At 38.2% G+C, this 21,473-nt stretch overlaps 1 protein-coding gene across 11 annotated transcripts in view; it reads right to left on the bottom strand.

Moving 5' to 3' along the window:
* Nucleotides 1-21,473, bottom strand: part of LOC120523983 (protein furry homolog) — a 468,780-nt gene that overhangs the window by 123,537 nt on the left and 323,770 nt on the right. For all 11 annotated transcript variants that reach the window (XR_005632732.1, XM_039745747.1, XM_039745746.1 and 8 more), the window contains 6 exons: nucleotides 19,352-19,534; nucleotides 16,808-16,894; nucleotides 11,182-11,441; nucleotides 9,036-9,225; nucleotides 8,666-8,790; nucleotides 4,754-4,811 (listed from right to left, as the gene is read on the bottom strand). Coding sequence is in view for 10 of the 11 variants with exons in the window: in XM_039745747.1 (XP_039601681.1) it covers nucleotides 4,754-4,811; nucleotides 8,666-8,790; nucleotides 9,036-9,225; nucleotides 11,182-11,441; nucleotides 16,808-16,894; nucleotides 19,352-19,534 (903 nt within the window). In the remaining variant the exon portion in view is untranslated. The remainder of the gene's footprint in view (nucleotides 1-4,753; nucleotides 4,812-8,665; nucleotides 8,791-9,035; nucleotides 9,226-11,181; nucleotides 11,442-16,807; nucleotides 16,895-19,351; nucleotides 19,535-21,473) is intronic.

The following is a 21,473-nucleotide window of genomic DNA, read 5'->3' as shown; positions in this document are numbered from 1 at the left end:
TTTTAATCCATCAATGTAGGGACATCACGGTGCTTTGATTAGGTGGTGGTGGTGCAGATCGCCACCACAGAAAACCAGGAAAAGAAACTAAAGAGAGTGATAATCACTTGCTCACCTATCAGCGACTGGAGCAGTCTGGTTTTCCGCGAAAGAGGTTTACAATTGACTGCATCCTAGCACTCAAGGTTCTCATTGAGCACAACTGCAAATATCGGCAGAGTTTCTTTGCAGCCAGTCAGTTTTCGTAAAGCATTCGATTCAGTCAATAGAGGTTCTCTGTGGGACATCCTGTGACTTCTTATGATTACCCAAAGGTGCTGGATATCACAGCCAGCCTGTATACTGGTACTGTGAGTGCTGTGCAGAGTGGAGGCAGAACCTCTGCATTTTTCCCAGTTGATTCTGGGGTTCGTCAGGGGTTGTGTTCTTGATTCTACTCTTTAATGCTTGCATGGACTGGGTGTTGGGGGGGGTTGTGGAAACCAGGATCTGTAGGGCATCTGTTGGTGAAGAAAAATTCATTGATCTTGACTTTGCTGACGATGCTGTAATCATCGCAGAGTAAATGGATGTGGGCTTTTGAGAGACTGAGTATTGAGTGTGTGTCTGGAATTGCGAGTGTCTTGGATAAAAAACAAGATCCAGGCCTTTAATGGTCTCTTAGGCACAGCCAACAGCAGTGTGTCTGTCTGCGTTTAGAGTGTCAACCTTGTTGAGAGGTTTATTTACCTCAGCAGCGACATTCATGTCTCTGGTGGCTTTTCCTGTGATATCAGTAGACAGACTGGGTGACCAAGGGGGTCATGAGGTCATTGGAAAGTGGTGTGTGACGTTCCCGATATCTCTGCAAAAGGATTAAGGTCCAAGTCTTTAGAGTTCTCGTGCTTCTTGTTTTGCTATATAGTTGCGAGACATGGATGAATTCCAGTGACCTAAGACAAAGATTGGACTCCTTCAGCACTGTGTTTCTTCGGAGAATCCTTGTGTACCTCTGGTTTGACTTTGTGTTGAACAAGAGGTTGCTCATGGAGTCTCAAATGTGGCACATTACCTGCATTGTGAGGGAGCATTAGTTATGGCACTATGGCCATTTGACGCAATTCCTCGAGGATGATTTGGCTCACAGGATTGTTGAGGACCTGAGTGGCTGGTCCAGGCCAAAGGGACACCCACGTAACACCTGGCTGTGGCAGGTAGATGGTCATTTCCGGAGGTTGGGACTGGACCGTGTGTTTGCCTAAGGAGTTGCCAACTGGGATCCCGAGGTGTTTTGTCATGTAGTGGGTGCAGCAACATGCTGTACCAGTGCATGCTCCCCAACCTGACATGACCATTTTTTTTATCAGAAAGCATAATAAACTAACCTCAGCGTTCAAAATGTCTTACTTCACCTCCCTGTCTTACAAATCTCCCTTCAGAAAAAATGACTTGCCCCAGGAACATCACCAACTCAGAACTGAAAAGATGGTGCTGTACAAAAAACTCAGCAATATTTCAAATAGAAAAGCAACACATATACGTAAAAACTGACAGCCATTCCTAAGCCTGCTTCCTTCAACACAGGTTGAACAAGTTTAGATTCTTTGTTATTTCTCTGCTTTCGGCTGTAACGTTCTGAAACGTTTTTAGGATCGTGTATCCTAGTGGTTATGACACTGACCTTTAAAATTAATCATTTTGCCTGTTCAGTCCCTGCCCCTGACTCATGGTGAGACTCAGAGCAAGTCATTAAACCCTCTTATACATTCAGTGGCCACTTTATTAGGTAAAGCTGTTTGTTAGGATTCAGTGAGTTGGAAAATGGATGGATGGATGTTTGTTAATGCAAACAGTCTGCAGGACTGGGGTGAAAAAAGTACATTTTTACAGTCTGTTAAATAAGATTTGTAATACTTAATTTGTGCGAAATAGCAATAGATTATTAGATAGAATGTAGCGTCATATCAAATAAATTGTACAAATAAGCCTATATCATAGAACTTGAAAGGAAAGATAGCATTTTTTTCATTGTGTAGTTTAACAGCCAAGTGCCTCTTTTAGACAGAAGGTCTGGTCAGCAAGCTTGTTACAATGAGCTCATACTGTAGGAATGTGTAAATGTTTTTCAAGAGGAATGGGATATTGTGATGTATGCAAATAGACTAAAGGACACTGGAAGATATGCAAATGTAAATACAAAACTAAAAACAGAACTTTTATACATGCAGGCCACTGTCCTGCAAAGACGAGTGTGCATGTAGAAAAAAACTGAAAATCTTATACTGGCCTAGTATTTTGACTCTCTTGATATCCTTCTGCTGTGAAACATTCTAAACTGTCATTGTTTACACATATCTTAAACAACTATTATCATACACTGATAATTTCTGTATTATCTATATCTATTACTTATTATTTACTTATTATATTACATATCTACTGACTATATTTACGTATCTAGATTGCAAAATAAATACTGTACCATACATTGCATCAATGTTCATATTGCTAACTATACATCAATATTGCTGCTACTTCTTTGTCTTGTCTTTGCCAAATGTCTTGTCTTGTTTGTGTTTTAATTTTAAATTTAAATTGTAATTCTATTTTTAATTTATTATTTGCATGTCATGCTGTTACACTGTAGCCCTATCTGTATACTTGTATATCGTTAAGATGACAATAAATTTCACTTTGACTTTATAGCTACTGTATTATGATTGTACATGTTTTTAACTCAAATAAATTAACCAGTGAACATATGCTTGTAAAAGCTATGAAGTAAGTGCTTGGAACTCTTTTAGTCAGCTTGTTATTTTATTTAGCTAAAAGTGGCTTGACCGACAAGTAACTGAAACATTGGAAATGATCAGTTGTCTGTATTCAGCTGATGCAATTCTTGCATAATGAGCCGCAAAGGAAGCTTATAAAGGAGAGAATCTGGAAGCATTTCTTCGGCATCATTGTTAGGCTAGCCACCTGCAATTGCGTCCCAACGCTTGCAAGCATCACATCTGCATAAAAAGACAAAGACTGTAACAAGTAAAAAGCTAATCTTCCATGCTTGCTGTGCGACTTTGATTTGAAATGGGTGAAACCATATAACCTCAACATTTTATTTAACATGTGGAAACGTAAGCTTAGATTAAAAAATAGTTTGGTACTCACTCATTAAAACTATCTGGTTTACTAGGACATTAGCATTCACTGATGGGTTGGCAGTGCTATATGATGAGGGTTTGAGATACTTATCCAGGATCTGTGGAATCCCAACCTAGGCCCTTCAGGTCTAGTTATATAACAGGAAGACTGTTTAAGTTCAGATCTTGCAGGGGTAGAAAACTGGGACCAAAACAGGTCCCGGCAGTGTGTGGCTACTGTTTGTTGAGGATCTCCAGAGGTAAGTACTGTGGGGTGTACATTTAAAACAAGGCAGGAACTTTATTTGGATATTTTATCTTGTCTACCAGTAAGAAAGAATCCTTAGAGGCTAATGTGCCTTTCGTGAACACTTTAATGATAAAACACCTGCTCCTCCAAGAAAAAAATCACAATGCTGCAACTCAATATGTAGCATGCTGACATGGTTAAAAGCTAGCTATTGCTCAGCCAAACATAAGAATGTCGATCATAGCAGCTTTGACTGTGTTATAGTGTTGGCACAAGATATGATTGTTACAGAATTTCAGAAACATCAGCCACCTGGGATTTTCACACTGTGTTAAGAGTTTAAAAATAACATTATAATAAACAAAACAATATTACACTGGGCAGCAGTACTGTGAGTGAAGGAACCATATTTATGAGAAAGATCAGAAGAAAATGACAAATAGCAAAGTAAGAGAAAGACCATAAATACAGCATGAAGACCAGTAGCCAGGGGGGCTACAGAGGCAGAAGACACGCCAAGATCCACATCTGACAGCTTGAAACAGGAAACTTAACACTACAGTAAACACAAGATCACCAAATCTGTAATGGTGAACATAGGAAAATATTGCCTGGTCTTATGATTCTTAATGTCTATTGCAACACACAGATGGTATGGCCAGAATTTGGTGTACAAAGTATGAATTCATGGGTCCATTCTTATATCAATGGTGCAGGCTGGTTGTAATAACATAATAGTGTAGGTTATGTTTTTTGGCACACATTACAACCCTAAAAGCTAAAAGAGTATCATTTGAATGTGATGGGGTACCTAACCATTGTTGAAGGCCATGGGGGCCCCATTACGGTCACAAAAAAGTTCTCTTTTTGAATGAATGCCTCTAACAAGACAACAAAACACACGTCTCAAGCTAGTTCCATGAACATAACAGTGACTTAAGTTGAATCCAATGGCCTGCTCTCAATCAAACAGAGCAGCTTTGGGATCAAGAGGAATTTATAATATAAATTGTGTTGCCACAAATTCTGAAAATGCATATCAAGCCAATGCTAACCAAAAACATTACTCCATTTCTCAAGAATTCAGAAGGTTCTAGGGACAAAAGCAGGTCATATCTGGTACCAATAAATTGGCCAATGAATGCACAGCACATCAGGAATTGTAATGTATTTTTATAGTCAAAGTTGCCCTGGGTAAAGTTGTCTGTATTTATGTATAAATAACAACAAGTGACTCATCTTAAAGTGGTACAAATCCAATAATTGTTCTGTTAGGAGCTTTGAGAGCATGCATGCATACTTTGAAAGGTGTTGTATGAGCGTAAACATCTCTAAATGACTGACATGCCAATTTTTCACAGAGCATAATAATGAAATCAGTTACCTCTGGCCTTCTTTCCAATGCTTCTTTCATTAAAGGATGAAGCTCTTCAACAAGTTCCCTGGTTAAAGATAAATTTAAGAAAACTTTAGAAACAACTGTTCGACTGTCAAAACAAGAACTCATTTCCTAGGAATGTGGGCGAATGGAGCTCCTAGGAGACATTTACATTTCTACTCAATATGGTGTTGGAAACTGAATTTGGATATAAATAAAAGTGCTTGGGTGGTGTGAATGGCCTGTTGTCATCTTTAAAGTTGCAATATGTAAGCATGCATTTAGTAAAAAACATTTATTATTCCAGCAAGTGCATTCTTTCTAATTATTGTGTCATTACTAATGTAAATGAATTTCTTTTTTCCTTCAGTTATTTCCTTTTTATAAGAAACACTATGCACAACTGAAAAAAATACAGGAATAATTACTTCAAATGATAAATTGTATTTGAAAAGCACAACCTAAATCATGCAAAACATACAAATATCTTACAACACTGCGTTACAAGCATTGAGAACATGTGCATATATATATAAAGAGAACTTTTAAAAAGCGGTACAAGTTAGGGTATGGGGTGAGAACAAGATCAAGATAGTAAACATATGTGGGTCTCTACAGGTAAGAGGAAACTGACAAGTTAAAATGGCTTGTCCTCTTGCATTCCTACTAGAAACTTCTCACTGGTTCCACCTTCTCCAAGTTGAATAAACTTCAGCAAAAATATCCCTTATAAATCACTCTGGGATCCACATCCTAGGTGAAGGCTCTCTTGTCAAATAATGGCCACAGTGCTTGCACCACTGACCCCTGACACACAATTAAGAGAACTGTAACCAAGATGTAACCTTTTCAACTGAATCAGAATATTCTGTTTCAGGAATTTTCTGCTACCATTTTATTTAATGTATATATATATATATATATATATATATATATATATGAGAAGCTGGTCCCTATGTGCTACTGTCACAAGCTGTGACTCAGGGCTCACACCCAGTGTGGAAAGGAACCATCTTAGCCAAAAGAGAATTCCTCTGGCTGGACTAGTCAGCACTATGACTGCAATATGGGGTCTCTTGGCAATATTGGTAATTAAATTAAACCAATTAACAAGACGTCCCAAAGGGGGATGTCAAATTTATGCAGGCTGAGCATGGGACCTCTGCTTCACTTTCCAGCAGGACACCAGAAATATGAATAGATCTGTACAACTAATGAATGAGGTTAATAATTTGGAGAAAGTCTACATTCACACTTTCACTTTCTCTGTTGTGCTTTGCTGTGGTGATAGACTTACTTTCACAAATAACCTAAATCACACTAGCTGAAATAAAGAAAATAATACAATTTATTTATATAATAATGATAATAAAAGTGCACATAACTTAAGAATTCTGATCTTTCAATTCATGTGCTTTTGATGGATAAGTTCTTTAACTAGTTATGAAGCTTCTATTATCTGCAATGTATCATTAATTTTCTCACAGCTAGTCTCAGCGTTGGTTTACCTCCCTTTCACAGACTTTCTGTGTGTGTGTGTAAAGTGTGGTTTCTTACTTTAAGAAGAAACTTAGAACACAACTAGAACTTATCCTTTACAAAGGTTATCATCTTTCAGTTACATTACAGTTACGCCAATACCTTAATACATTAGCTGGCTTTGAACTATCAAGTCACAATTAATAGTTCTCGGAATCAAAGTAGGTGTACTTATGGTCTGATGTAAGTGATGCTTTGTTCATTTCCCATATGTCTTTCTCCACGATATGTGAAAGAATCTTAAGCATGCTTTCTTCCTTTGTTCAGAAACTTGTCTCCTTCATTGTCTTTGTCACACCTTCTCGTTGCGGGTGGTACTGCAGTGTCTCTTTGAGATTCAAATACACTGTGTTAGTCCTCTTGTTGCTGGCAAAGCTATATCTGCTGGGTCAGCTGGTAATAAGTCAGACCCTGTCATTAGCAAGGCAAGCGCTCTACATAGGGCTTTCTCTGCTCGGCCACTTGCTACCTTAAATTTTGAACTAATGGCACCACTCATCCAACTCCTATTACAGACAGTCTTCCTCTGTTCCAGTCTGGTTGGATTAGAAGGGATTGCTCGAGGTTTGTTACAGCCACATCCTAGAAGCACTGGGGTCTCTGATATACAGTAGAAGTTATGGCCAGGTTGAACAGTGAGTGGATAGAGGAAGAAATGAGTTAGGGTGTTTTGGGGTGTTTTAAAGCCAGGAGTAGACATCTTGCTATTGGTTTCTTGGGTACACATCAGCTCATTCTTTTAGGATGACCACTGGTGCAAAGTTCTATCCCTCAAGACTACCAATCCTTGAGTTATAGCTCTTTGCTTGAGCAAGTATTTAGACGGTACCGTGAAAAGATGGCTCTGAGATGTCACTTGGTGATCATCTTATCAAGTAAGATGCAGAGGCTGCATTCCCAAGAATGGTCCAGTCAAAAAGGAACTGATATTAAGAATGTCTGGCTATGGCTTGCTAAGCCAAGTAAGGTTAGTCTGACCTACTACACAGTATATATCTCTATTTTAAATAAGGCTTAATTAGTACTGGCTTTTAATGTAGATGTTGAACATCACTTAGACAGCAACTCTGTAACAGGGGATTCTTAGAATGTGCCCCAGTTGCACTTGATATGCATTCTAAATTTCTCACTCATAAAAGACTAAGATAAAAAGAAAATGGTTATTTATATAGTAATGTAATTACCATTGCCTTCTCATTACAATTCGACTTTACAAGAACAGTCTAAGAAAATTTCAGTGTCAACTGATACCATGGTATTCATTTTACATTTACATTCCATTCAACTGGAAGGATATAAACTTCGCTAAAGTTTAAGGAATCTAGCATTTGCCATTTATAGGTGTGTTTGCATGTAATGTGACAATTATCTTCTGCAATAGCCATGTCTGTCTATCTGTTCACATGAAATAACTTGACTCCTAGTTAACCGATTTTGACGAAAGTAATCATTTCAACACGATGCAACCAAAATGTATGCAAATACCCTTAAATGAAAATCTGCAATGTGAACTTTAATCACGTCTGAATTGTTTGATTTGTAATTTTAAAGTGTGGGGCAGAGGGGTATCAAGGAAAAATGTGTCTTTGTCTCAAACTTTATGGAAGGTCACTGTAAATGTGCGGCCTGTGAATGTCATTTCTGCTAGTAGTAAGTTAAAAGTAAAGCATGATTCATTCTTAGAACTTTATTGTCTAGTTATGGATATGGCAAAAAAAGAAACTTGATGATACAACTGATGAAAAACACATCAAGATATGCTTGAGTGAACAATGTAAACAAGTGAAAATCATAAACATCTCATTAATAATAACACTATTATATACTCAAAAGTTAATGTTTCAATTCAAAAGAATATAGCTTCTTGTAAAACTCTGTTTTGCAATGACCTTCAACACAAGCCAAGTCACTAGGAAAAGCAAGAACTGATCTACAGCAGAAATGGTTCACTCATGGACAATTGCATTTAGCATGTTGCAGTAAGCAGCTCAAGTGAACTAATATTAACCCCTTTAAAAAATACAAATATTAATTAACAGAAAAGGACTTAGTTACATAGTACTGATATATCTGATTAACCAACAGCACTATAACGGAGTCCAATTTCCCCAGGTAACACAGCTAGTTTCATTATAAGTCACTCAATTAATTTTATATTCTAATGATGCTTCTGATCCACTGAAAGTGGGGTTAGCAGACCTGGCCAGGAGATTTCAGCCCATGCGTGAGCACAGTGTGACATCAGGGACAACTTTTGCCAGTAATCAGTTCTGCTTGCACGGCCAATATTGACTACTAATAGTGTTAGACATTTAAAAATGGTCCAACAATTAGAAAATGAGTTATACAGTATTGTTATCAGTAATGACTGGGTCATACCTGAACACAAGCGAGTTTGTCCTTCCAAATCCCAGGACAAGCGACTCTGTGATTTCAATGCTTTCGACTCTCATGAGTGGAACTAATTGTTTTAACAGCACTGCCACTGAAGGAGTTCCTATTACCTGCCAATTAAAATTGTTAAATGTAAGAACACTTCTTGTTAAAAGATTACTATGAATACACTATTCTTTTAAGATGTTACTGAACACTATTCAAAGTAAACACTGTAATTTCTATACTTATTCAGGGAATTCATAATGCAGCTCTTCTACTTTTCCATGACAAAATGCAATGGATTTAAAAGGACATTGTATTTAGTATTCATACATACATATCACATTGTTCTAGCAATCCCTGGTAAGTTTACCTTATTGTCATAACTGAAGCTCCCATCTGGAGTGGTGGCCATAATTTCTGGAGTTGAAGCTCTTAGATGGCCAGGGCTCATAATACTGGGTTTTGCTACTCCAAAGCAAAGAATGAGATAGTTTCGCCAAAGGGTCACATTGTTGTCCACACTGCCTGCTGTGCTCATTTTCTTTGCATATACTGGGCTACTGTAAGGTACACAAATTAAGGGAAAAGAAATTTACAAAGTAAATCTGATGCAGTGATGCTCACAACATGTACTGTAACACTTGTTCATTTAAAAAACTGTTTATCCTAGCTATCATTATAAGAAGAGAGAGTGTAACTCAGCAAAAACCTGTAAATGCCCACTGAAAAGGATAGACAGACACACACACAGCTCACTTGTTCCCAAACAGGCAACTCCGGCTTGGCCATGAGGTCAATGGGTGAGTCTTGTGACTACCTACATAAATGCATGGAGATTGTGCAAATTTCACTGAGTGCTGGACCCATGGGTTTACAGGTGACAGCATCAAAAAATCATTATTGATGTTACCCATGATGCAAATGCTGCAGTGGCTACATAAAGCCGCACATCACATGACACTGTCTTCACGAACAAGCAAGTGGAGGGCACCTTGTGAAATGTCGAGATTGCAGCTGTATAATATTGCAATTAAAGAGCCCCACAAATTACACTACAACATGGTTAACAGAGTATGGGAGCAGGTTCCCAAAATGCCCTGTAACTGTCATGAAGAAGGACTGATTTAGATGAGGCTGCATTTCTCATTAGCTGCTGTTCAAAGCTGGAAGCTACTGTAATAAACAGGGCCATTCTCCATGTTAGCTAACCTAAACACAATAAAAAGTAGCTAAGCTGTTATGAAACAGACTAAGCAGCTAGAAAAATAAACAAAATATGAAAAGATATGACATATCTAATGTGGATATACTGTATTTGTTTCTCATATCATGACTATGACAGTAATCTCATCTTGACAGTGAAGCAACTTTCTTGTGCTGTCAGCCATTATTTCATAAATTTACACTAATAATAATAGAATTTTTACATTGTAAAAACAGCGTCACTGTCACATTTGCTGTTTGACTTAAGGCCATATCACATTACATGACTTTTCAGTAGTAGCCTTCATTTATAAAATCTTAGCGAGTCAGGGGCAGTCGGCAGTGCACGGCCAGCGACTCACTCTGACAAAATCAAAAGTGCTTGATTTTGTCTTTAGTCACAGGGTAGGCTCTGCATGCAAGAGAGCTGGCAACCAATAAATGCTCATCTGAAATGATATACTATTGACAAGGGATAAAGAAGGTAGGTGTTTTGGACCTAACAGCCAGAAGAGAAGTTTGTCTGTCTGACATCTTGTGTTTACACACCATGATAGAATGTAAAAAAGAAAAAAGGGCAGAGATTGTGGCCAAACTCGCTGAAGCTGTTAATACTTCGTACAGCACAAGCACTGCCAGGACGGAAGTTACTGGCTTTCTCAAAAACATGTAAGCACGATTGCGCTATAAGGTCAGGAAGCAGTTGGTAAAGGTGACATGCCCAGAGATTTCCAGTCGTCTGCACTGACATGATACGGTGACAAGATCAGCACTTGAAGTAGGCCAGTCTGACATACCCAATGACTAGAAGTCGTATAATGTGACATCAGTTTTAGTTGAACCCAAGTGACATCTCTGATCTCAAATCAGATATGGTTGATAGAGAACACATTCAGTGCCAGAAATATATGCAGGGCCCATGGGGCCCAGAGTGACAGCATGACTGTTGTTTTGCTTTGTAATTTCTAGGTTTGCCTACTTCACATCCAAATGAAAAGGTTAATGGTGTTATCATTCTCACACCTTCTTAAAGCCCAGTTATGACTACTGACCTTTTATGTAGGTTATATGCTTGATCTAACTCAATGATGCCTATTTTCTTATTAGGTTTAATTTGATTTCACATTATGGGGGCCTAATTATTTTTTTACAGTAAGGCCCATCATTCTTCTAGTTATCTGGTGAGTTGGCTACTGCCTTTTTGCATCTAATCATATTTTAGAATTCTAGATGAACTGATTAATGTTTGTTCTACATTTCCATTTAAAATTACTCTGAAAATTTCAAAGCAAAAAAATCTAAGAAGTACTCACTTGGGGTCTACCAATGGCATTAAGAGTTGCAGTCTGGTGAAAGCATAGGGCCAGGCATAGCTTAGTGCTGTGGGGCAGTGTTTAGGCAGGTTCTCCTGTCTTAAAAAACTGTAAAGGCAAAGGATCCATGGATCTTTAACAGACTGTGCAAATATCCAGACATGAGATGGGCTTTTCACATCATAATGGCTGTTGACCAGCACTGCGTTCCACTCCACCAGCCACTGAAGGTCCACATGGTGTGCAAAAGGCAAAGTGGCCTGTTAAAAAATACAAATTGTTGAAATGTTAGTATTTCAATTAGAACCCTTATATTTTGGAAATGCTTAATATAGTGAAAGTTTCTGTTATACTTTTGCAAATGTAATTCATGTTATTCGGGAATAGTCTATTAAAAAATGTTCTGTAATTAGAATCAGACACATAAATTCACAAGTAAGACTTTAACACCAAACTTACAGAAGCACGAGAGTCTGATTTTGTTCTCATCAACTATAAATCTTTCTAATCTGTTATCTTATATTTTTCTCAAGCAGTCAAGCTCCTTAGGGGCACTCTTAAAATACACTTTAAAACATTTAATAGCACGCTGCCAATTGACTTTAGGGCTTAAATCTGAGGCCACGGAAGTTAATTTACTGTCTGAAAAAGCACTCAAAGGCAGATGCAAAAAGAAATAAGAGCAACTGAATCTGGAGAATTCTTTTTGTTGCGTCCCTGGAGGAAAAGGAACTGCATCTGCAACAGGAAGTGTTATTGTTATGGCAGCCTCTCACTACCAAAAGAAAATAAAAATCTCTTCCTTGAATCAGGTCACAAATAGGGCAATTTCCCAAGTTTAATGGCAAATAAATTCAAACTAAAATCATTTAACATACAAAAAGGATTATAAGTGCTTGGACAAAACGTAGTCTACATGCTCCAGTGAGCCCTAACGTTTTACAACTGGCATTGATGTGTCTCCATGTTGTTAGACCAAAACTGAAAAAATTATAACCATATTGTTATGGGTGTGGGACAGCGCTTAGCATTGTTGGCACACTCCTCCAGTTAGTGTTCAAGAGTGTGTCCTGCAATGGAAAAAGTGCATCTGCAAAAGAGACAGATGGGGTGTCATAGCTGATTTTGTGCACTGTTTTTTTTTTATTTCTTTCATACTACTTAGTCTGGCTGGTGATGTTGAGAGGTCTTATGGGATCCAAGATGTCCAAACCATGACATAACAGGAAGACTGATCCTGCTGTTGGTTTCTCTGGTTTTATTAGAGCACAAGACTGAAAAATTGATGTTTACTACTTCTTCACAATCTTTTCCATTTGCTCCTTTATTGCCTGTGGTTTTGTGAATTATTTGTTTTGGGTTTTCAAAATTTGTGCAAGCTAGGAATTAACCATTCAGTCAGCCCATCAAATCCAGCTTTGCAGAGCCCGGTGAATGAAGCAAACCCTTATGGGTTCTCCACTAGTGTTGTATCCTTTTGAATCTCTCCATGCAAGAGAAAACAATCTAAATTTAATTCACTTTAAATGACATTCTCTAAAGGATGAATGGAAGAAACACATCTAAATGTCATTCACTTTGTTACACAAGAAGATCAAAGACCCATTTTTTAAAAGTATTCTCAGCCGGAAAAGTGTGGAATGCTCTCTCCGGGTTGGGAACACATTACTGCCAGCAGTGGAGGAGTTCAAGTATCTCGGGGTCTTGTTCACGAGTGAGGGAAGAATGGAGCGGGAGGTTGACAGACGGATGGGTGCAGCATCCGCAGTAATGCGGGCTCTGCAATGGTCCATCGATGTGAAGGGAGAGCTGAGCCAAAAGGTGAGGCTGTCGATTTACCAGTCAATCTATGTTCCTACCCTTACCTATGGCCACAAGCTTTGGGTAGTGACAGAAAGAGCAAGATCGCGGATACAAGCGGCCAAAATGAGTTTTCTCCGCAGTGTGGCTGGACTTTCCCTTAGAGATAGGGTGAGGAGTTCAGTTATCCGGGAGAGACTCGGAGTAGAGTCGCTGTTCCACCGCATTGAGAGGAGTCAGTTGAGGTGGTTCGGGACAGTGTGTTCTGGGCATGTCCCACTGGGAGAAGGCCACGGGCAGACCCAGGACACACTGGAGGGATTATGTCTACTGAATGCCTCGGGGTCCTCCCAGAGAAGCTGAAGGAGGTGGTTGGGAAGAGGGGGGTCTGGGCTTCCCTGCTCAGGCTGTTGCCCCCGCAACCCGACCTCAGATAAGCAGCAGATATTGGATGGATAGCCTTACCGAATTATCTAATTGATTACTGGCACTGGCAAAGGTGTAACTTAAAATTAATTAATTGAGTGATACTTCTCAGCCATACTTTTCTGGAGTCTCCAGAATTTCCTTTCAGATTTGTAGCAGCTGAGTGGCAACAACTGCCTCTTAACTTAATATTCACTTTAAAATCCAATTAAAAAGTTATGCTAAGACTCCCAATTATAAATAATTATAGCTAACTATAAAAAATAATCAAAAAAGTCACACTACAACACATTCTGCATTCAACACATTCTTACAGCTTATAATGTAAATAAGCTTCAAATGAGCATCATTCTGTATTTACAGACGTGTTTTCAATGTGTTAACTGCTATTTCAGAAAAAATAAGTGCTATGAGTACCGAACCCTTTAAGAAAGCCATTAAATGGCCACAATTAGTGCAGAATGCAGCAAGAAGAGTCACTAGAAAAAGAAAATCTGAGCACATCTCACCACTTTTGCCGTTGTTACATTGGCTAGGGTTAGCCATGTTGTTCAGAACTGACTTTGAAATACTAGTAATGGTGTATAAAGCCTTAAATAATCTTCCTACAATTTGAAATGCCTGCCCCCCTACACTCCAAGTCATAACCTTAGATCTTCTGATGGTGGTCTGCTTATTATTCTAAGAAGCTAAGCATTAAAGTAAGTGGTAAGGCAGCCTTTTGCTGTTAGGCACACATAATCTGGAATACTTTACCAATAGCGATATGCTTTTGGAACATTTAAAAAAAACTGCTAAAAACCCACTTTTTAAATGTGGCTTCCCTGTAGCTACGTTTTAGTTGTACTCTTAATAGACCATGTAGAAATAAAATTATAATATTCTTCAGGCATCTGCAATCTTTACTAATTTCAACTTTTCTCTGTTTTCTTTTCTGGTTCTTCTGTGGTGGTGTTTTGTGCCACCACCTGACTGAGGTACTGTGCAGCCTCCTGTGAAACTGAAATGAAGATGGGTGGGTGTCCCAGATGTCCATGAGCCCCACTACACTGAATCCTCTGGGATGAAGCCTAGAAACACTGATGAATGACATGAGAACATTTACTTCAGGTAGAATGTCCGCTGGGGGCTTGGTGGTCTTTTGGCCTTGGAACCCCTGCAGATTTTGTTTTTTCTCTCCAGCCTAAATGTAGTTTAGTTTTTTTTTTTCTGTCCTCCCAGTCATCTGACCTTATCATTGTACTCATCTGTAATGACTTCAATAAGATTGTGTATATAAGGACACCACTATTAAACTAATTATATGCCTGTGTTATATTAATAAATCTCTACATTTTTTTAAATTTATTTTTTCCCTTTGTTACTTATTCATTATTATTCTTGTTTTTCTTTGTACCTTTCTCTCTGACATCTTGTAAAGTACATTGAGCAACATTCTCTGTATGAAAATGTGCAATAGAAACAAATGCTGTTTTTTAATGCCTCAGGAAACTCATCCACTGAGCTGTACAAAACAGTTCTCTAACAAGGGAGCAAATCTGGAAGTAAATGATGTTCCAAAAATTCACAATGACTTTATGACAGGTAGCTTTGCGGTATTACTGCGTAAGAAGAAATAACAGAGTGAAAGCTGTTTAGGAAAACTTTATAACATCCATGTTAACAGATTCCACTAAAGCAGAAAAGGCCTGTGCAGAAAGCTATGGTTGAAAGGGGCTGTTCTTTTCATTCTCCGTTCATCAGCAATCTGTCCACTGACTTTTTCCTCAGTTTGTAGATAAAGTTAATGAAGATACATGATGAAAGTTTTTAAAATTACAAAGCCAGTTAGTAGCATGGATTCTAGCTGTTTCTTTAAAATGATTTGTTCATCAACAACATGGGTCCACAGCTGCAAGTCAGTAAAGGGCAAATCAAATTTCAGACACATGTTAGCAAATATTTCTTCTCACAGAGGACAACGCACACATAGCAAAATACATAGTAGTGCAATTGATATTAATACTCTAGAGACATGCAGATCACCAGTGGAAGTTATTTTGCAAACACTAGGTGACTAGAATATGATAAACTGTCTTGGGGTGAGTTGGCTTCTCTTGTGAAATCTGTACTTCGCAAAAATAAATAAATAAATAAAAAAACAACCGTAATGCCAATTCACTAGAAATTATTCAACAGAATGTACTTTATAAACATGCATATATTTCTTGTTATTTTTAAAAGGTATTTTGTTAAGCTTACACTAGTTACATCAATGGCAGCAAGTAGAACTGAATTTTTAGAAACAAGCTGGGGACAAGAACTTTCATATTCAGATGGGATGACAACACAGCCCCAGGGCTTTTGGGTTCCACCTAGAATGATTACTCACATATGTGGAGCTTCTCCAAACCTCATCCCAAAGTTAAGTTCTCTGAAGTGACTCAGTGTGCGTCAGTACATCCCGATTCACTAGTGCTCCTTGACATTTTATAATCAAAATGGGCATGGGCAAAATAAAATAAGAAGGCCACTGGCTAATTCCGAATCTGTGTACTCCCATTGCCTGTCGTCATCATCTGTGCCACAGACCTGACAACACCTTACTTATACTTTACCTTTCAAAATGGATTGAGCTTTCGATAAAAAAAAAAAAAAAAACTTTTTAGTGGCCAAATGCCATGGTGAGAATTTTTTTTACAGATAAATTATGGTGTTACATTTGGAACATATGGTGCTTTGCACCATAACCCTTTGCTTTCTGCATTTTAACCAATTTTGCTACACATTACACCCTGGACTCTAACTTCTTTTATTTATTCAAACTTGTCTTTTGAATATCAGTTAATCAAAAAAAATCTCAAAAAACAAAGCTTTTCAAAGAACTAAATATAAATAAATAAACCTTGCTGGGTCCTTCACAGGACCTCACTTCTCTGGAAATTATCCAGCATGTCCAAGGTCTTGTTCCATAAGAAACAGACTTCCTGCACTTTGTAGTATGAATGGAGATGCAGATGATTTTGTTTTCTGTTTATGTAAGCCTCTCAACTTAAACTAATTTAGCTAAATAGCATGCTAGGGCTAATAGCTCAAAACTCATTTATGGCTCTTCCTTATTCATTACTCAACACCCTGTATAACACAATTTCCTCTTAAACAAAGTCTTTTTAGGACATAAAAGCAACAGCAGTAAGATGTTGATCCTCATGCAGCTGTAATAGTCAGGCCAAAACAAAAATGTACTAATAGATACAAACAAAGAGCACAGTGACATGACACGTCCATTATTTACTACAGTACCATTAAGAAGGTTTATGCCAGGTAGTTAAAGGATCCAGAGAAATTAAACAAAAAGCACCTTTGGAAAGTTCACCAAGATCCAAGGGATGCATTTACACATTATGTCAGTTGTACTTACAGAATCAGAAACAGCAACATGAAGGAAGCTTTCGAGAACCACAGAACTTAACTGATCCATAACTTCAATCATTGGCTTATCATCATCCTGTTTGGAAAAAAAAGAAAAGCGGATGATTCACCTACCAGACACAGAACTTCATTAATTTCAAATATTACAAAAAGAATTATATCCATACCTCCTGTTGTGTTGAGATATCAAACATTGTGAAAAAGCATCTAACGGGTGTCCGAAAATTCACGGAAGATTTGAATTTGGCGCCATTTGTGCAGTAAAGTGTTGCCAATGAAAAAAAAAGACAGTGTGACAGCTCACAGTTCAGGGTTATTAAAATGGAGCGCTACACGAAAGAACAACACGTTTTCATTGTTGAGCAATATTTAAAAAATAATGAAGGTTTGGCAGTTACAGTTCACAATTTTCGTACAAAATATGGTCTGAATAGTGATTTAACTTCTTCAATTTTTTCGAACAAAATCATCTTCATCTTGATGGCTTTGTTAATCATCAAAATTGTCGCATTTGAGGTTCAGAAAATCCACGAGTGATTGTTGAGAAACAAATGCATCCACAACGTGTCACTATTGGGTGCGGATTTTTGGCTGGAGGCATCATCGGACCATTCTTCTTCGAAAATGCGGCTGGTCAGGCAATAACAGTTAATGGTGCTCGCTATCGCAACATGATAATCCAGCTTTTTGTGCCTAAGTTGCAAGATATGGATGTGGACGACATGTGGTTTCAACAAGATGGTGCCACATGCCATACAGCCCGAGAAACAATTCAATCACTGCATGAGTCATTTCCTGGTTGTGTAATTTCCCGTTTTGGTGATCAGAATTGGCCGCCCAGATCATGCGATTTACCGCCGTTGGGCTTTTTTCTTTGGGCTTTTTTGAAGTCTAAGGTTTATGCCATCAAGCCCACGACCACCGACGCCTTGAAGGAGGAAATTGAGCGCTGTATCAATGAAATTCAGCCACATTTATGCAAAACGGTCATGGAAAATTTCGACAAAAGAGTGTGTATGTGCCAGCAAAGCCATGGAGGCCATTTACCCGATATGCTATTCCATACATAATCCTATACTGTATACTTTATGAATCAATTAAAAATATACAATTTTTTAATTAAATCCTGTGTTCTCTATCAAAATTACTTCTTGCGTGAATTTTGGGACACCCTATATATAGAAACAATTTTCACATGGTCGTGCAATCAAAGTACAACAGTGGAAAAACAATCCCGAGAAGACTCCTTTTCAGGACAAGACTACACACATAAATTAAAAAATAAAGGGACTCGGAACCAATGTATTATTTTAGAGAGCCCATCTGATCTCATCCTTCTGACTCCATCCTAGCTAAAGTTTGCTAACTTGTAACACGAGTCAATGAAATGCTGAAGCAATCCTCTTAGTAGAAATGTAGAAAAGATTTTCAAGCTTGACCTGTGTGAACACCTGCACATAGTGATCTTAAAGATAAGCATTTTCAAATCAACCTCTTCCCAGTAAATATTTACTGTAGTTTTTTTTTTATGCAGTAATATAACTTTTTTGTGGCAATAAAGGTGACATCCTGTGACACAATAAAATCAAGAAATCTGACTGCACTGTGGTGGACAAGAGTTAACACTTGTAGTAACAGCTACATGAAATGTGTTTTTTTTCCACCATAACAATAAATCTTAGCGAGAGAATACCAACTTGACTTAACTGCAGGGCACATTTGTTTTAAAATGATATTCTCTTTCTGTTAATGATTTACCTACATCGTGCAGCCAAAGTTATGTGGACACCACTCCAGATGATTGAGTTCAGACACACCCATGGTTAAGAGGTGCACAAAACATACAACCTCCATTGAAAAACACTTGGTCGTACTGAAGAGCTCAGTGACTTTAAATGTGTCACTGTCATAAGAGGCCATTGTCCTATAGCAGACTCAGAGAATTAAACCTGTTCACTCTTCAGTAGAAGAGACTGCATAAGAACCTAATCCATGTATTTCGAATACTCAAAGGCATCGGTAAAGTAGGCCCAGTAGAATTCTTTTGGCTTAATTGTGAGGCATATAGTCAAGGACACCAGTGGAAATTAAGGGGAAGAGCATTTAAGAATGAAGCCAGGAAATATTTATTTATACAAAGAATTGTGGAAATATGGAACACACTGCTGAGGCAAGCAGTTGAAGTATAAACCTTGACAACTTTTCAAGACGTTTCTGGATGAGATATTGGGATGGTTTAGCTATTGGCTACACAAACAAGCTTGATGGACTGAATGGACACCTCTTGGTTGTCAAATTTCTGTTGTTCTTATGTCTTCACGTCCTGATAAAATTTGGGTAGAAGAAAATCTCTTATTGGTAGTAGAAGAAAGTTTTAACTGGTGAGGTCATAGGCAGATAATTCAGTGGGCTGCTATATTTAACAGTAACATAGAGAATATGTACTCTGTTTGCTACGTGTTCTTTTTTTCAGAATCTTTTCGTGTATACTGTATGTCCAGTTTCAAAGCATTTTAACGAGAGTGGTCCTTACCTCAGTTTGCCCAATTAAAGTAAACAATGCCCGGATCTCCCTTAAGATGGAAACTGCTAATTTGCGGGTAGTTGATTGGCAGTTGCACAGTAGCACTAGTGCAAATCCCTCCACGGCATGCAGAACATTGGAATGTGGGCCTCTTTCTGGCTGCAAACGGTGATTGGATCCATTCTGTATTAACTACAAAAACAAGTAAGTAACAGATATGAAAGGCACTGCATAAATAAAATGTACACTTAAGAAACCAAAATTTGGATTATTAGATGTATAGGCATGTGTAACACTTTAAAGTATAAGCCTGACATAAAAGAAATATTAGTGAAAACAACATAATCTCTCTGTTTCAGTTATTGTTACACTCACAAACATTTTCTACACCACTAATATGAAATGTTTTCTCTTGCTTATACACCACTCTACTGAAACTGAACTGATGTCTCCATCACTGGCATACAGCATCCCACAGAGGCACCCCTTCAGACTGGTGAATAGTTGCTAGTTACATAATATGGTTGGTGGGCCACATACTAGAACTCACATTTTCCCGGAGTAAACCTTGAAATCTTATACTGTAAGAGGGGGACATTGTTTATAAGCCTAATGGGGATGCTTTCTGCACCATTTTTCTCTGACTGAATGCTGTAATTAATGACTGGTAATGCAAGCTTTTTGATGTATGTGATCAATGTGAGGGTCTTCAGTACCATTCAGGCATCCCCATTAAGGGGTAAACTCACACACATGCAAGTGGGTGAGACCATGGTGTGCTGGATAATGCATTCTCTGTCAGGGAGACAGCAGTTTTTGAGACTCTAGGATTGTGTGAGGAACCTTGGAGAACCACAAGGAACAGGCCTGTCTCTTTTTCTCTTTACCCTGTACACCTAAGACTATAAATATAACAACAGCTGCAGAGATTCTCAGATAATTCTGCACTAATGTGGTGTAATGACAAAGGGGGTGAGGCAAAGTATAGGAAGCAGGTGCAAAACTTTGTTTCTTGGTGCAAACAGAATTGTCTGCATCTGAAGATCAGCAAAACCAAGGAACTCCCTATTTACTTTCACCACACCAAAGTAGCTCTGTGTCCATTTACTATTCTGGGAGCGGATGAAGAGGTGGTACTCTACTACAGATACTTGGGGGTCAGTGACAAGCTGGACTGGTTTAGTAATACAGAGCAACTATACAAGAAAATGCAGAGTAGGCTCTTTTTCTTTAAGGAGTAATTACATCTTTTTACATATTCTGTCTCTGTGATGGCCAGGGCAGTTTTGTGCTGTGGTGTGTTGGGCTGGTAAAATCACTTCAGGAGTGGATCACAGAATCAACAAGCTAATTAAAAGGGCAGACTCAGTTATGGAATGTACTTTGGACCCCTTGAAGATAGTAGCAAAGGACAGAGTTAAAACAAAACTGAGTGCCGTTATGAACAATGCTACACATCCTCTCTCTGACAAACTAACACTTTGGACTTTCAGCCCAGAAATTATTCAGCAAAAGTGTGTCAAGAAATGCAACTAAGGTTCCTCTATAGCAACAGCAATACTTCTGCATAATGCCTCACTGGGACTGTGACAACCAAGTCAGAAGTTTTCTTTCTGTAAAAAACCAAAATTCCTCCTTGGTACAAAAGTGCTCCATTCTCAACATTATAAAAAACTGAACGTATGGTCTTGCTGGGATAGACTTGGAAGTTTATTTGTTTCGTGTTCGACTGAATGAATCGAAGGTTTACCCCTAGGTACAAAATGCTTATGAAATTTCTCCCTGTTCAAATTCCTTAGAGTGAGATTCTCTTTGGAACACTAATTGCAGTGATGCTTTGGTTCACAATTTACTGTTAATGAAAAACGGATTCAAATTACCCATAACAAAATGTTTACACTGTCAGTCTTTAATTCTCCATTGCAGTTTGCAACACAGTGGTAAACATTTTTTTGTGTCACTGATGTTGAATGTCCTTTGGTTATTTTTAGAGATGTACTGCCTATACTGGGACACACTACATGTCTAAGGATTATTGTGAGATATTAAAGACAACCAGGAGATGGTTAACCAAGTTGAAGACATAATCAGGCAAAGCAAGGAGTGAAAAAACAAGAGATTGCAAATGAAT

This window comes from Polypterus senegalus, chromosome 2 (assembly GCF_016835505.1).
Source record: "Polypterus senegalus isolate Bchr_013 chromosome 2, ASM1683550v1, whole genome shotgun sequence".
Classification (NCBI taxonomy): Eukaryota; Metazoa; Chordata; class Cladistia; order Polypteriformes; family Polypteridae; genus Polypterus; species Polypterus senegalus.
This window is presented reverse-complemented; position numbering and strand designations above follow the sequence as displayed.